The 13,063-nt window shown below is 46.5% G+C and overlaps 1 protein-coding gene across 3 annotated transcripts in view; it reads left to right on the top strand.

The window, feature by feature from the left end:
- Positions 1-1,736: 1,736 nt before the first annotated feature.
- Positions 1,737-13,063, top strand: part of USP28 (ubiquitin specific peptidase 28) — a 143,928-nt gene continuing 132,601 nt past the window's right edge. For all 3 annotated transcript variants that reach the window (XM_089673084.1, XM_089673083.1, XM_089673082.1), the window contains exon 1: positions 1,737-1,873. In XM_089673084.1, coding sequence (XP_089529210.1) covers positions 1,763-1,873 — 111 coding nt within the window. In that variant the 5' untranslated portion in view covers positions 1,737-1,762. The remainder of the gene's footprint in view (positions 1,874-13,063) is intronic.

The following is a 13,063-nucleotide window of genomic DNA, read 5'->3' as shown; positions in this document are numbered from 1 at the left end:
GTATTGGTGTCACTGGGGATGTCAGTGACCCCAAGTCAGTACCCCCCAATGTCAGAATGTCTGCCGCAGTCCTGCCATAAGTCGCTGATCGCCGCCATAAGTCACTGATCGCCGCCATAAGTCGCTGATCGCCGCCATTATTAGTATAAAAAAAAACTAAAAATCCCAGTATCTTTCCTGCCATTTGAAAACGCTATAACTTTCACATAAACCAATTAATTTACACGTATTGGGGTTTTTTGTTTTTTTTTAGCAAAGACATGTCGCAGAATGCATTTTGGCAGAAATTTATGACTAAATTAGATTTTTACATTTTTTTTTTACTGGACATGTTTTATAGCAAAAAGTCCAAAATATTGTTTTTTTTCCTCAAAATTGTCAGCCTTTTCTTTTTATAGCGCAAAAAATAAAACCGCACAGGCGATCAAATACCATCGAAAGAAAGCTCAATTTGTGGGAGAAAAAAAGGATGTAAATTTCATTTATGTACCATATTGCATGACCGCGCAATTGTCCGTTAAACTAGCGCAGCACTGTATAGCAAAAAAATGGCGTAAATTGCAGTATCTATACCATAGTTTGTAGACGCTATAACTTTCACACAAAGCAATCAATATACACTTATTGGGATTTTTTTACCAAAAACATGGAGCAGAATACATTTTGGCCTAAATTTATAACCAACTTTGAGTTTACTATATATTTTTTATAGCTGAAAGTAAAAAATATCATTTTTCTTCAAAATTTTTGGCCTTTTTTTGTTTATAGCGTGAAAAATAAAAAGCGCGCAGGTGATCAAATACCACCGAAAGAAAGCTCTATTTGGACTTTGAGTGGTCATTCCAGGATGATTCCTGCAACCACAGGAATCATACCGGTATTGTTTTTTTTTTTCAGCTAGCAGTCATCTTTCTTGTAAAAGGAATCCAAGCAGCTAGTTAGCCACTGGATTGCTTTTACAAGCGGCGGGAGGGGACATCCACCCCCCCTCCAAACAACTTTCTCGGGTTCCACAGTAGCATCAGGGAACCCAAGAATATAGCCGGTGCTTCTCCTGACTGACCATAGAGCTGATCGAAGACCAGAATGGCTACAATCATCTCTATGGTCTAAGACACCGGAAGCAATGAGCATTTCATCACGTTGGGTTTCGCCGATGTAAACAAACCCTTACTGGTATGAACAGGCATTGGATCATGCTGATCTTGGTCCAATCTGAAGCTTTTTAACCACTTTCCTGCCGCCCTATATCAGAAATACTGCCCTATATCAGAAATACTGCATGACGGAGGCTTCATAGAGCGAGATTTACTATCACCACTTTATGCAAATAAAATCTGTGAAGTACTCTGGATAAAACCTCCATAAACTGAGGGAGGGGGAGGAGCTGTAAAATGGCACCCATGTGTGCAGAGGCTTTTAGAACAACATAAGAGTCCTCATTGCCCATGTCAACCAATCAGAATTCTTGTTTTACTTTCACCTCCATGGAAAAAAAAAGAGTGAATCTGATTGGTTGCTATTGGCAGTGAGAAAAGTTCTGGAAGCACACTTAGTGCACATCCTGTGCCAGGACTGGGAAGGGAAGAGCTGTGCGCGCGGTCCTTCCACAGAGCACCCTCAGCGCAGCACGCCGGTGACGTCACGAGGGCCCGGCAGGAGCTCGGTCCGGGGGACAAATGAATGGAGGTAGGCGGGGCCGATCGTTTAGGGGGTGTGCTGGATTGGCGGGGTGGGCGTGTCGCTGGGTCGCGCTCCGGAGATGTCCGGGGAGTCCCGAGCACGAGGTGTCACGACCGGCAATAACATGGCACCGAACCGGCAACCGGATGAGGAGGGGGAGAGCGACGGGGAGAGGAGTCCGCACTGCACGGTGAGGGGGAAGGGGGGAGGGGAGAAGGAAACGGATAGGGGACAGGAAGTGCACAGAGGGGACACCAGAGACCATCCTTGTGCCCCGTGTACTCCCAGCACCCCCCTGTCACCGACACCACCACACTCCCGTACAGGGCCATGCCAGGCCCGGGACAACGGAAACTTTTCCTGAGCTCCATGTGTACTTTATGTATAGGCTGCCTGTCAGCCAGGGCCCTCTCTCAGGGGGCCACATTCTGATGTCTGGGGGCCACACAACTTGCTGTGGTCTCCCACACCCCAATGGGTACCATGCCCAAGACAGGACTCCCTGACAGCACCCATGCCCAGGACGGGATGCCCCGACAGCCGCCATGCGTGAGACGGGACGCCCCCCGACAGCCGCCATGCGTGAGACGGGACGCCCCCCGACAGCCGCCATTTCCCAGGACGGGACGCCCCCCGACAGCCGCCTTGGCCGAGCCGGGACGCCCCCCGACAGCCGCCTTGGCCGAGACGGGACAGCGGCCATGGCCGAGCCGGGACGCCCCCCGACAGCCGCCTTGGCCGAGCCGGGACGCCCCCCGACAGCCGCCTTGGCCGAGCCGGGACGCCCCCCGACAGCCGCCTTGGCCGAGCCGGGACGCCCCCCGACAGCCGCCTTGGCCGAGCCGGGACGCCCCCCGACAGCCGCCTTGGCCGAGCCGGGACGCCCCCGACAGCCGCCTTGGCCGAGCTGTGACGCCCCCCAATAGACCCTGTCACTGCTCATGCTGTCACAAGGAATGTTCAATAAAGTTGAGTAAAAAAAAAATTTAATTAAATTGAAAACGGTAACCACTTCTTGACGGCTGTACCCATATATGCGGTCTCTCAGCTGGTGGGCATTAACACTGAGTGGCCACATATATGTGTCCCTAAGAAAACCCATTGCTGAGCTAAGAGGGCATTCCCAGCCCAGTAACTGGCGGGTACCAGAAAGCTCCTGATGTATATGTGCAATTGGGAGCTTTCCGATCATGTGACTGCTGAGACTGCCAATCACAGTGGTCACACGATCACAATACCCTCCTTTTCGAACCTGTTAAAGGACTGGGAGGCTGTGCCAGGAATGGGGTAGAGAGGCCCTGCCCCCCCTTGCTCACCGCATATGTGAATGGCGATCGCACCACGCATGTGAAGTATTGCCGCAAATGTCAGAGTGAGGCCATAACTCTAGCACCAGGCCTCCTGTTGAACTCTAAACTGATAAAGTGTCACCTATGGAGATTTGTAGGTATCATAGATTGTCGCCATCTCACCGGTGTGTGCAGTTTTAACCACTTGCCCTTCAGAAGAATTACCCCCCCCCCTTTCTGACCAGGCGCTGCGTTACTTTAACTGACAATTGCGCGGTCATACAACACTGCACCCAAATGAAATTTGTCCTTTTTTTCCACAAATAGAGCTTTGATAACCTCTGTTTGTTTTTTGGACTATAAACAAGAGAAGACTGACATTTTTAAAAAACAAACAATGTTTTTGACTTTTTCCTATAAAACATGTCCAATAACAAAAATGTAAAAAAAAAATCAAATTTCATCATACATTCAGGCTAAAATGTATTCTGCTACATGTTTTTGCTTAAAAAAAAAAAAAAATCAAAATGTGTAAATTAATTGGTTTACATGAACGTTATAGCGTCTACAAATGGCGGTATATATACTGGACATGCACATGTTCTAATTTATGGAGATATGGGTTTTTAGTACATTATTTATAACACAGGTGTATAGGTTTGTGTATTTCTTTTTTTATTTTTTTTTATATTTATTCATCGATTATTGCGCTTTGTGTTTAACATTTGGCATAGCGTTTCACCGTTTTTGTATTTTATCTGATGCGTCCTCTGGTATAAGGAAAGGGTGGTAGCAGCTGGCACGGCTATTGAGGGTTCTTGTACTTGTGGAGCGCAGGAGGATTTTTCCTCTTTTTTTATTGATATATAGTGGAATTTTAATTTTTTTTATACTAGTGATGTCGGTGATCAGCGACTTATAGCGGGACTGCGATGGGCATTCTGACACTGGGTGGCAACTGAATAACTATCACTGACATCCCAATGACACTAATACAGTGATCACTGCTAATGACACTGGGCAGGAAGGGGTTAACATCTGGAGTGATCAAAGGGTTAACTGTGTGCTGTTTGTGTTTTACATGCTGTGTATGTTTTACTAGGGAGACATGCTGCTGTGTCTTTCTCTGCTGTGCAGAGAGACACAACAGCATGTCCTTGCTGGCAGGAGAGAGACAGAGACCTGTGTTGTTTACACATAGGTCTCTCCCCTGTCAGTTCCACACGTCAATCGCTGGGTGCCGGTGGGGAATCTCCGGCCGGAAACCCAATGATTGACATTCTTAGCTGCCAATTGTGGCATGGGTAGGGCAGTGCGTGAGCCCCCTACCCGGTAATGCAAATCACGTGTGATATATATGTGTGTGATTTTGCGCAGCCCTGCCAACCTGTAGCAGTAGTTCTACTCTAGGGCTGCAGGAAAGTGGTTAAAGCATGACATGTTATGTATCTATTTACTCAGTGTAACACCTTTTTTCTTTTTGTGTGCAGTAAAATTAATGAAAGTGTTTTCTTTTTTTTTTCCTGAAAATTTGTGTTTGATAAGCCACTGCAAATGTGTGACATATATTTATTGAAAGCTAAGGCCCTGGAGAATAAAATAGTGGGTGTTGGACTTTTTAATGTTTGTAGGTTCTGAGCAATTTGTAGTTTTTTTTTTTTTTTAAGAAAAGAAAAATATTTTTACATGTACAGGCATACCTTGGTGTATGAATTTAATGCGTTCTGTGGGACTTTTTGTATTGCAAAACATTCATAAAACTAAACGTGGTTTCCCATAGAAATGAAAAAGTAAAAAAAAAAAAAGTCTTAGCTATTCAAAACTCTTTATAAAGTGCAATTCAACCCCTTGGCGCCGGCACCTCCCTGCCCTCTAAGGGTTTCAGAAGACAAGAGACGGGTTTTAGGGTCATGTGACCGCCGTGATTCGCTGTCACGGCGGTCACATGATCGGGAAAGGTCCCGATCGAAAGAGATCGGGAAAGGTCCCGATCGAAAGAGGAGATCGGAAAAGGTCCCGATCGAAAGAGGAGATCGGAAAAGGTCCCGATCGAAAGAGGAGATCGGAAAAGGTCCCGATCGAAAGAGGAGATCGGAAAAGGTCCCGATCGAAAGAGGAGATCGGGACCTTTCCGTGAGCACCGGACATGTGCAGGGAGAGCGCAGGGCGCACACTGTCAGCACATATGTTTTTCTTAATTACACGCAAATGTGCGGCCGCTTGGTGTCAAGGCCCAGAGGTTAAAGGCATAAATACTGTACAGGGACATGATTAAAAATGAATTCGTAAATGCATTGAAAACCAATTAATCCGTTCTGGAGGTCAGTAAAAAGTCAAGTCTTATCTGTTCAAAACTCTTTATTTATTTCAGGTACTTCTATAGCGATGTCAATTTATGCAGCATTTTACATATATATTGTACATTCACATCAGTCCCTGACCCTCAAGGGGTTTACAATCTAAGGTCCCTAACTCACATTCATACATACACATACTAGGGACAATTTAGACAGGAGCCAATTCACCTACCAGCATGTCTTTGGAGTATGGGAGGAAACTGGAGTATCCAGAGGAAACCCACGCAGGCAGTGCTAACCATAAAGTGCACTTTAAAGGCATAGTACTGTACAGGGGCATGATTAAAAAAAATTTTGTAAATGCATTAAAAACCAATTAATCCGTTCTTATTGCGAAAATTGTTTGTAAACCGAGGTATTATTTTCAATGGATTTTCATTCGTAAACCGAAAATTACGTTAACCGAGGCGTTCGTAAACCGAGGTACGCCTGTATGTAAGAAATGTTGGGGCAGCACAGTGGCTAAATGGTTAGCAGTTCCGCCTGGCAGTACTAGGGTCGTTGGTTCAAATCCCAACCACAGCACCACCTGCCTGGAGTTTGCATGTTCTCCCTGTGCCTGCGTGGGTTTCCTCTGGGTACTCTGCTTTCCTCCCACACTCCAAAGACATGCTGGTAGGTTAATTGGTTCCTGTCTAAATTGGCCCTTGTATATGAATGTGAGTTAGGGACTTTAGATTGTGCGCTCCTTGAGGGTTAGGGGCTGATGTGAATGTACAATATATATGTAAAGTGCTGTGTAAATTGACGGCGCTATATAAGTACCTGAAATAAATAAATAAATAAACTGGCTTGGGCAGTAGGCGGTTAAAGAAACTACCACCTGAAAACTGTAGTTGGGGCCGTTTTGAATCTCTGATAAGGTTCTGGGGGTGTTATTAAGTTTATAGCCAAAAAAGCTGATATTTAATGTGTGAAAAAAGAAAACATTTGCTGCAGAGGGGAATATTCCCTGACATGCCTGCAGGCGGCTCCAGACAGGAGACCTCATTCACACTGTAGGGACTCAGCGCCTATGTGAATGAGCCCTTCCTGGGTGTTGGGTCCTCTGGAGTTCTCTTCTTCCAGGATCGCTGTGTTCTTTACTCTCCTTGTAAAAATAAAAGGCGAAGCCGGAGCGCTGGAGTTACTGTACACAGTGTAAAGATGTACCTGGCGGGGCAGGCGGTGTCCTTAGTGGAGGTGATTACTATAAAAGCAGTGATATGGTGTTTAATTACGTGATGAAATGAGTTGCCCGAGGCCATTGAATTATACATGTTGTAAAGAAATAAGATTGAGGTATGCTATTGTTTTCGAAGGGTTACATGGCCCATGTATGAATAGTGCGCCCAACGTAGCAATCAGTCCAAATTCTGATTGGATACCGTAAACAATTTAAAAAAAAAAAAAAGTTTTTTGTTATCACTTTTTTATATAAGCCCCAGTGCCATCAGGATAGTATATAGGCCCTATTCACACAATGAGGGAAATTAATAAAATGTTTCTCAACTGGAGCGCAGCCAATCAGCTTTGTGTGGGGAAAAAATGAACGTTGGGCCTCATTCACATGGGCGCACTTAAGCGTACATCTGTGCAAAGGCCTGTGCTCGCCTGTTCGGGATGCACAGGTGTTCCATGCATCTGCGTGTAGGCAATCCCATTCCTGCCTCTAGAGACGCAGTGGCTGCACTGGTCTCAATTTGACATCCATGTGAGTGTATCCTAATGCAGACAGAGGGTGCTTGGGGAGATGAATGGGGGCTGCAACCCCTTGGGTGTACACATGGTGCAGATGATTTGCTTCCTGATATTGTACCTGATCACTGCTATAGCAGTACCCATATGTCTGAGGTTTTTGTGTAGGTTGCATATGGTTTCCCATGGACTTTCTGTTAAAGTATTACTAAACCCCAGACCCTTCATTCACTATATGGGGTCTCCCCCGGACCCTGCCTCCACTATATGGGGTCTCCCCGGACGCTGCCTCCACTATATGGGGTCTCCCCGGACGCTGCCTCCACTATATATAGGGTCTCCCCGGACGCTGCCTCCACTATATATGGGGTCTCCCCGGACGCTGCCTCCACTATATATGGGGTCTCCCCGGACGCTGCCTCCACTATATATGGGGTCTCCCCGGACGCTGCCTCCACTATATATGGGGTCTCCCCGGACGCTGCCTCCACTATATATGGGGTCTCCCCGGACGCTGCCTCCAGTATATATGGGGTCTCCCCGGACCCTGCCTCCAGTATATATGGGGTCTCCCCGGACCCTGCCTCCAGTATATATGGGGTCTCCCCGGACCCTGCCTCCAGTATATATGGGGTCTCCCCGGACCCTGCCTCCAGTATATATGGGGTCTCCCCGGACCCTGCCTCCAGTATATATGGGGTCTCCCCGGACCCTGCCTCCAGTATATATGGGGTCTCCCCGGACCCTGCCTCCAGTATATATGGGGTCTCCCCGGACCCTGCTTCCAGTATATATGGGGTCTCCCCGGACCCTGCTTCCAGTATATATGGGGTCTCCCCGGACCCTGCCTCCAGTATATATGGGGTCTCCCCGGACCCTGCCTCCAGTATATATGGGGTCTCCCCGGACCCTGCCTCCAGTATATATGGGGTCTCCCCGGACCCTGCCTCCACTATATATGGGGTCTCCCCGGACCCTGCCTCCACTATATATGGGGTCTCCCCGGACCCTGCCTCCACTATATATGGGGTCTCCCCGGACCCTGCCTCCACTATATATGGGGTCTCCCCGGACCCTGCCTCCACTATATATGGGGTCTCCCCGGACCCTGCCTCCACTATATATGGGGTCTCCCCGGACCCTGCCTCCACTATATATGGGGTCTCCCCGGACCCTGCCTCCACTATATATGGGGTCTCCCCGGACCCTGCCTCCACTATATATGGGGTCTCCCCGGACCCTGCCTCCACTATATATGGGGTCTCCCCGGACCCTGCCTCCACTATATATGGGGTCTCCCCGGACCCTGCCTCCACTATATAAGGGGTCTCCCCGGACCCTGCCTCCACTATATAAGGGGTCTCCCCGGACCCTGCCTCCACTATATAAGGGGTCTCCCCGGACCCTGCCTCCACTATATAAGGGGTCTCCCCGGACCCTGCCTCCACTATATATGGGGTCTCCCCGGACCCTGCCTCCACTATATATGGGGTCTCCCCGGACCCTGCCTCCACTATATCCGGTCGTACACAGAACATGGAAATGCAATTATTTTAGTAAATATAAACTGTTAAATACCTTTTCTCATCAGCAGTATATGACAGTCTTGTGACTTCTATCAGTGTCCAGCTTCTGTGCCGTTTGTCTTGAGTCAATCAAATCTGACCAGAAACCAGAAAAAAAGTTGCTCTAGGGAGGATGATGCTTGCATTATGGCCTGTGGAGGAGAGGAGGAGTTCTGGTTACCATTAGCAGTACCATCTAGCCCCGTGGAGATATATCGGTTACCATTAACAACGCTGTGGAGTACTTGTGAAGGAACATCGGTCACAAACCCAACACTGTTACTGGGCTAGTCCCAACAAAGCACAAGTGACCATCCTAGAGATAGGTGGTCATGGGATGACGGTAGGTGGTCATGGGATGACGGTAGGTGGTCATGGGATGACGGTAGGTGGTCATGGGATGACGGTAGGTGGTCATGGGATGACGGTAGGTGGTCATGGGATGACGGTGAGTGCAAATCCATGTGGGGGACCAGTCTGAGCACAGTGGGGCACTTGTCACTTTAATACGGAGTCCACAAGCAGGAATTTAGCACGTTTGCACTTTTTCTCATACTGGGACTGTTTATCAAAACCAGTTCATAGATGTTTACGGTTTATCACTTATTTATGGATTGGTAATAAGTTTATATTGTTTGCACGATTTATGCTCGGTATTTATTCCAATTCTGTGTTTAAGTCCACAATTAGGACTGCTGCATCACAAAGGTTCATAATATTTTATTTCATAACCGCAGCAGCTATTTTTTTACTCCTAAATGCTGTATGTTTGGTGCGCTTTCAGAAAAGACCCCAGCAATACAAAACATAGTAGAAAGTCTATGGGAAGCCATGACTATCCTCACGTTGCGGCGAAACAGCAGCACAACAGTATTAACCCCCCCGGCGGTATTCCCGAATGTAGCTCGGGGTAAAGTTTCAGCACCACAAGCGGTAACCCCGAGCTACACTCTGGAATACCCTGCAACGTTGCTCCGGGATCTCTTCTTCACTTACCTTGTCCTTCGCTCCTGCGATGTCCCTCCTGCAGTGTCCCTGGCAATGTCCTCCGGCCGATGCCGGCATCTCTCTTCCGGGTTCCGTTCTCTGCGACGTCAGGACGTACGGGGACAGAACCGGTGGGAAATTAGAAATTTTAAAAGTGACATTCACTAAATTCACATAGTAAAACATTGCTGTATCAAACCATTTCACATACATTTTGTCCCGAGTGCTTTGTCCTGCGCCCTGCCTGCATTTTGTCTGTTCTTTCTGCCTGGAAACTGAGAAAAGTCCATGACGTCCAAAAAGCGTCCCTTTAGGTCAAAAGCGGTTTTAGACCGGCTAGAGAACAGCGATAGGAAATCAGAACCACTTGCAGAATTGAGTGATAATGATTCGTGGGGAAATTCATCATCAGACACTGAAAACGATTTTGCGACTTTGCTCAGTGATGTGCGAACTTGGCGCTATATTTCAAATTTTAGTGTTTTTTATTTGAATATATTATTGAATTAAATTTTATTATATGATTTTTTATGATTATTTATTAAATTATAATTTATGATTTCGTGTTTCAAATTTTAACATACCCGGGATGTTTACTAGACTGTTATTCGGACAGATTTCAGTAAGTTATTCCTAAGAATTACAGGCCTACAATAAAAAAATACATATTTCCATGCAAAAAAATTTACCGCTTTGAGCACAGAAATATGGACATAGTCAGACCGCTAGGGAGGTTAAAGTGGCCTACATTTAAATTCATAGCACCATCGGTCCAGCTTTGACTGGTGTGAGTACGCATATCTCCTACCTTCGTGATCCCTACAGAAACTGATATTCACTACAGTAGCTGCCACTACTACAGGGATAGTCTATGGGGTCCATTACTCTATGACCAAGCTCTTGTGAGGAGTGAAATGCGTTGCAGAGGTCGTGGCACCAGGGGAACTGTCTGTGCATAGTTTGATGTTAATGAAGTAGAAGTTGGCGTTTATGGCGAGCGGCTCTCCTTGCCTTCCTTTCAAATGATATAAAATTTATGATTTGTACAATGGCTCGTGACTACTAAGAGCCAGCTCCTGACAAGAGAGACAAGTATAGCCTGGAGCAGAGCATGGGAGGCTAACACCCCAGTCACACCGATCCGACTTCTTAAAAGGTGAAACTAATATATGATATAGACTCATTACATGCAAAGCAAGATAGTTCAAGCCGTGATTTGTCATCATTGTGGTGATTATGGTTTACAGCTCATGAAAACCCCAAATCCACAATCTCAGAAAATTAGAATATTACATGCAATCAATAAAACAAGGATTGTACATAGAACAATATCGGACCTCTGAAAAGTAGAAGCATGCATATGTACTCAGTACTTGGTTTGGGCCCCTTTTGCAGCAATTACTGCCTCAATGCGGCGTGGCATGGAAGCTATCAGCCTGTGGCACTGCTGAGGTGTTATGGAAGACCAGGATGCTTCAATAGCGGCCTTCAGCTCTTCTGCATTGTTCGGTCTCATGTCTCATCTTTCTCTTGGCAGTGCCCCATAGATTCTCTATGGGGTCCAGGTCAGGCGAGTTTGCTGGCCAATCAAGCACAGTAATCCCACGGTCATTGAACCAGGTTTTGGTGCTCTTGGCAGTGTGGGCAGGTGCCAAGTCCTGCTGGAAAATGAAGTCCGCATCCCCCTAAAGCTCATCTGCGGAAGGAAGCATGAAGTGCTCCAATCTCCTGGTAGATGGGCGCTTTGATCCTGGACTTAATGAAGCACAGTGGACCAATACCAGCAGATGACATGGCTCCCCAAATCAACACAGACTGTGGAAACTTCACACTGGACTTCAAGCATCTTGCAGTGTGTGCCTCTCCATTCTTCCTCCATACTCTTGGTCCTTGGTTTCCAAATGAGATGCAAAAGTTGCTCTCATCAGAAAAGAGGACTTTGGACCACTGAGCAACAGACTAGGTCTGTTTTTCTTTAGCCCAGGTAAGACGCTTCTGACGTTGTTTGTTGTTCAGGCGTGGCTTGACAAGAGGAATACGACATTTGAAGCCCATGTCCAGGATCTGTCTGTGTGGTGGCTCTTGATGCACTGACTCCAGCCTCAGTCCACTCCTTGTGAAAGTCCCCAACACTTTTGAATGACCTTTTCCTGACAATCCTCTCCAGGCTGTGGTCATCCCTGCTGCTTGTGCACCTTTTTCTTCCACACTTTTCCCTTCCACATAACTTTCTATTATTATGCTTTGATACAGCACTTTGGGAACATCCAACTTCTTTCGCAATTACCTTTTGAGGCTTTCCCTCCTTATGGAGGGTGTCAATGATGGTTTTCTGCACAACTGTCAGGTCAGCAGTCTTTCCCATGATTGTGATTCCAACTGAACCAGACTGAGAGACCATTTAAAGGCTCAGGAACCCTTTGCAGGTGTTATGGCTTAATTAGCTGATTAGATTGGGACACTTTGAGCCGAGAATATTGCACCTTTTCACAATATTCTAATTTTCTGAGATTGTGGATTTGGGGTTTTCATGAGCTGTAAGCCATAATCATCACAATGATGACAAATCACGGCTTGAACTATCTTGCTTTGCATGTAATGAGTCTATCTCATATATTAGTTTCACCTTTTAAGTTGCATTACTGAAATAAATGAACTTTTGCACGATATTCTAATTTTTTGAGTTTCACCTGTATATTTGATTTTGGGTTCAATACCTCTTTAAAGGTTTGGTTTTATTGGTCACAAGTGTGAAAGCCCTGATATAAGTTTGGATTCACACATGTGCAGTGCGAATTGAAGCTCTGTTTTCACAGCTAATTGACAAAGTAGTTGTTCAGGTCGGGTTTACATCAGGGTCAGGAGAGAAACCCGGCTTGAAATGTTGACAAATTCATTACATGTGCGATTCAGAAGTGGTTCCCATAGAAATCAATGAACCTGTAATCTGCACCTGAACCGGACTGCACAGAAATGAGACAGGACTCTTTTTCAATCTGCACTGCCAGTGCACCGGACATATGTGAACAGGCAGCATAGGAAGCAATGTTATTTCACATGTCATGCTGATTGGATGCGCATCAAATCTGCATATACACTATATTGCCAAAAGTATTTGGACACCCTTCCAAATCATTGGATTCAGGTGTTCCAATCCCCTCCATGGCCACAGGTATATGAAATCAAGCACCTAGGCATCCAGACTGCTTCTACAAACATTTTGTGAAAGAATGGCCACGTAAAATGACAGAACTGTGACAGTGTATGCTGAAGTGTGCAGAAGCCGCCAAATGTCTGCAGAGTCATTAGCTGAAGACCTCCAGACTTCATGTGGCCTTCAGATTAGCACAACAACAGCGCGTAGAGCGCTTCATGGAATGGGTTTCCATGGCCGAGCAGCTGCATCCAAGCCTTATATCACCAAGTGCAATGCAAAGCGTCGGATGCCGTGGTGTAAAGCACGCCGCCACTGAACTCTAGAGCAGTGGAGACGTGTTCTCTGGAG

This window comes from Staurois parvus, unplaced genomic scaffold (assembly GCF_062004578.1).
Source record: "Staurois parvus isolate SC_StPar_1 unplaced genomic scaffold, SC_StPar_1.0 ptg000135l, whole genome shotgun sequence".
In the NCBI taxonomy this organism is placed as follows: Eukaryota; Metazoa; Chordata; class Amphibia; order Anura; family Ranidae; genus Staurois; species Staurois parvus.
The sequence above is the reverse complement of the archived record's forward strand: the minus strand, read 5'-3'. Positions and strand labels throughout refer to the sequence as shown.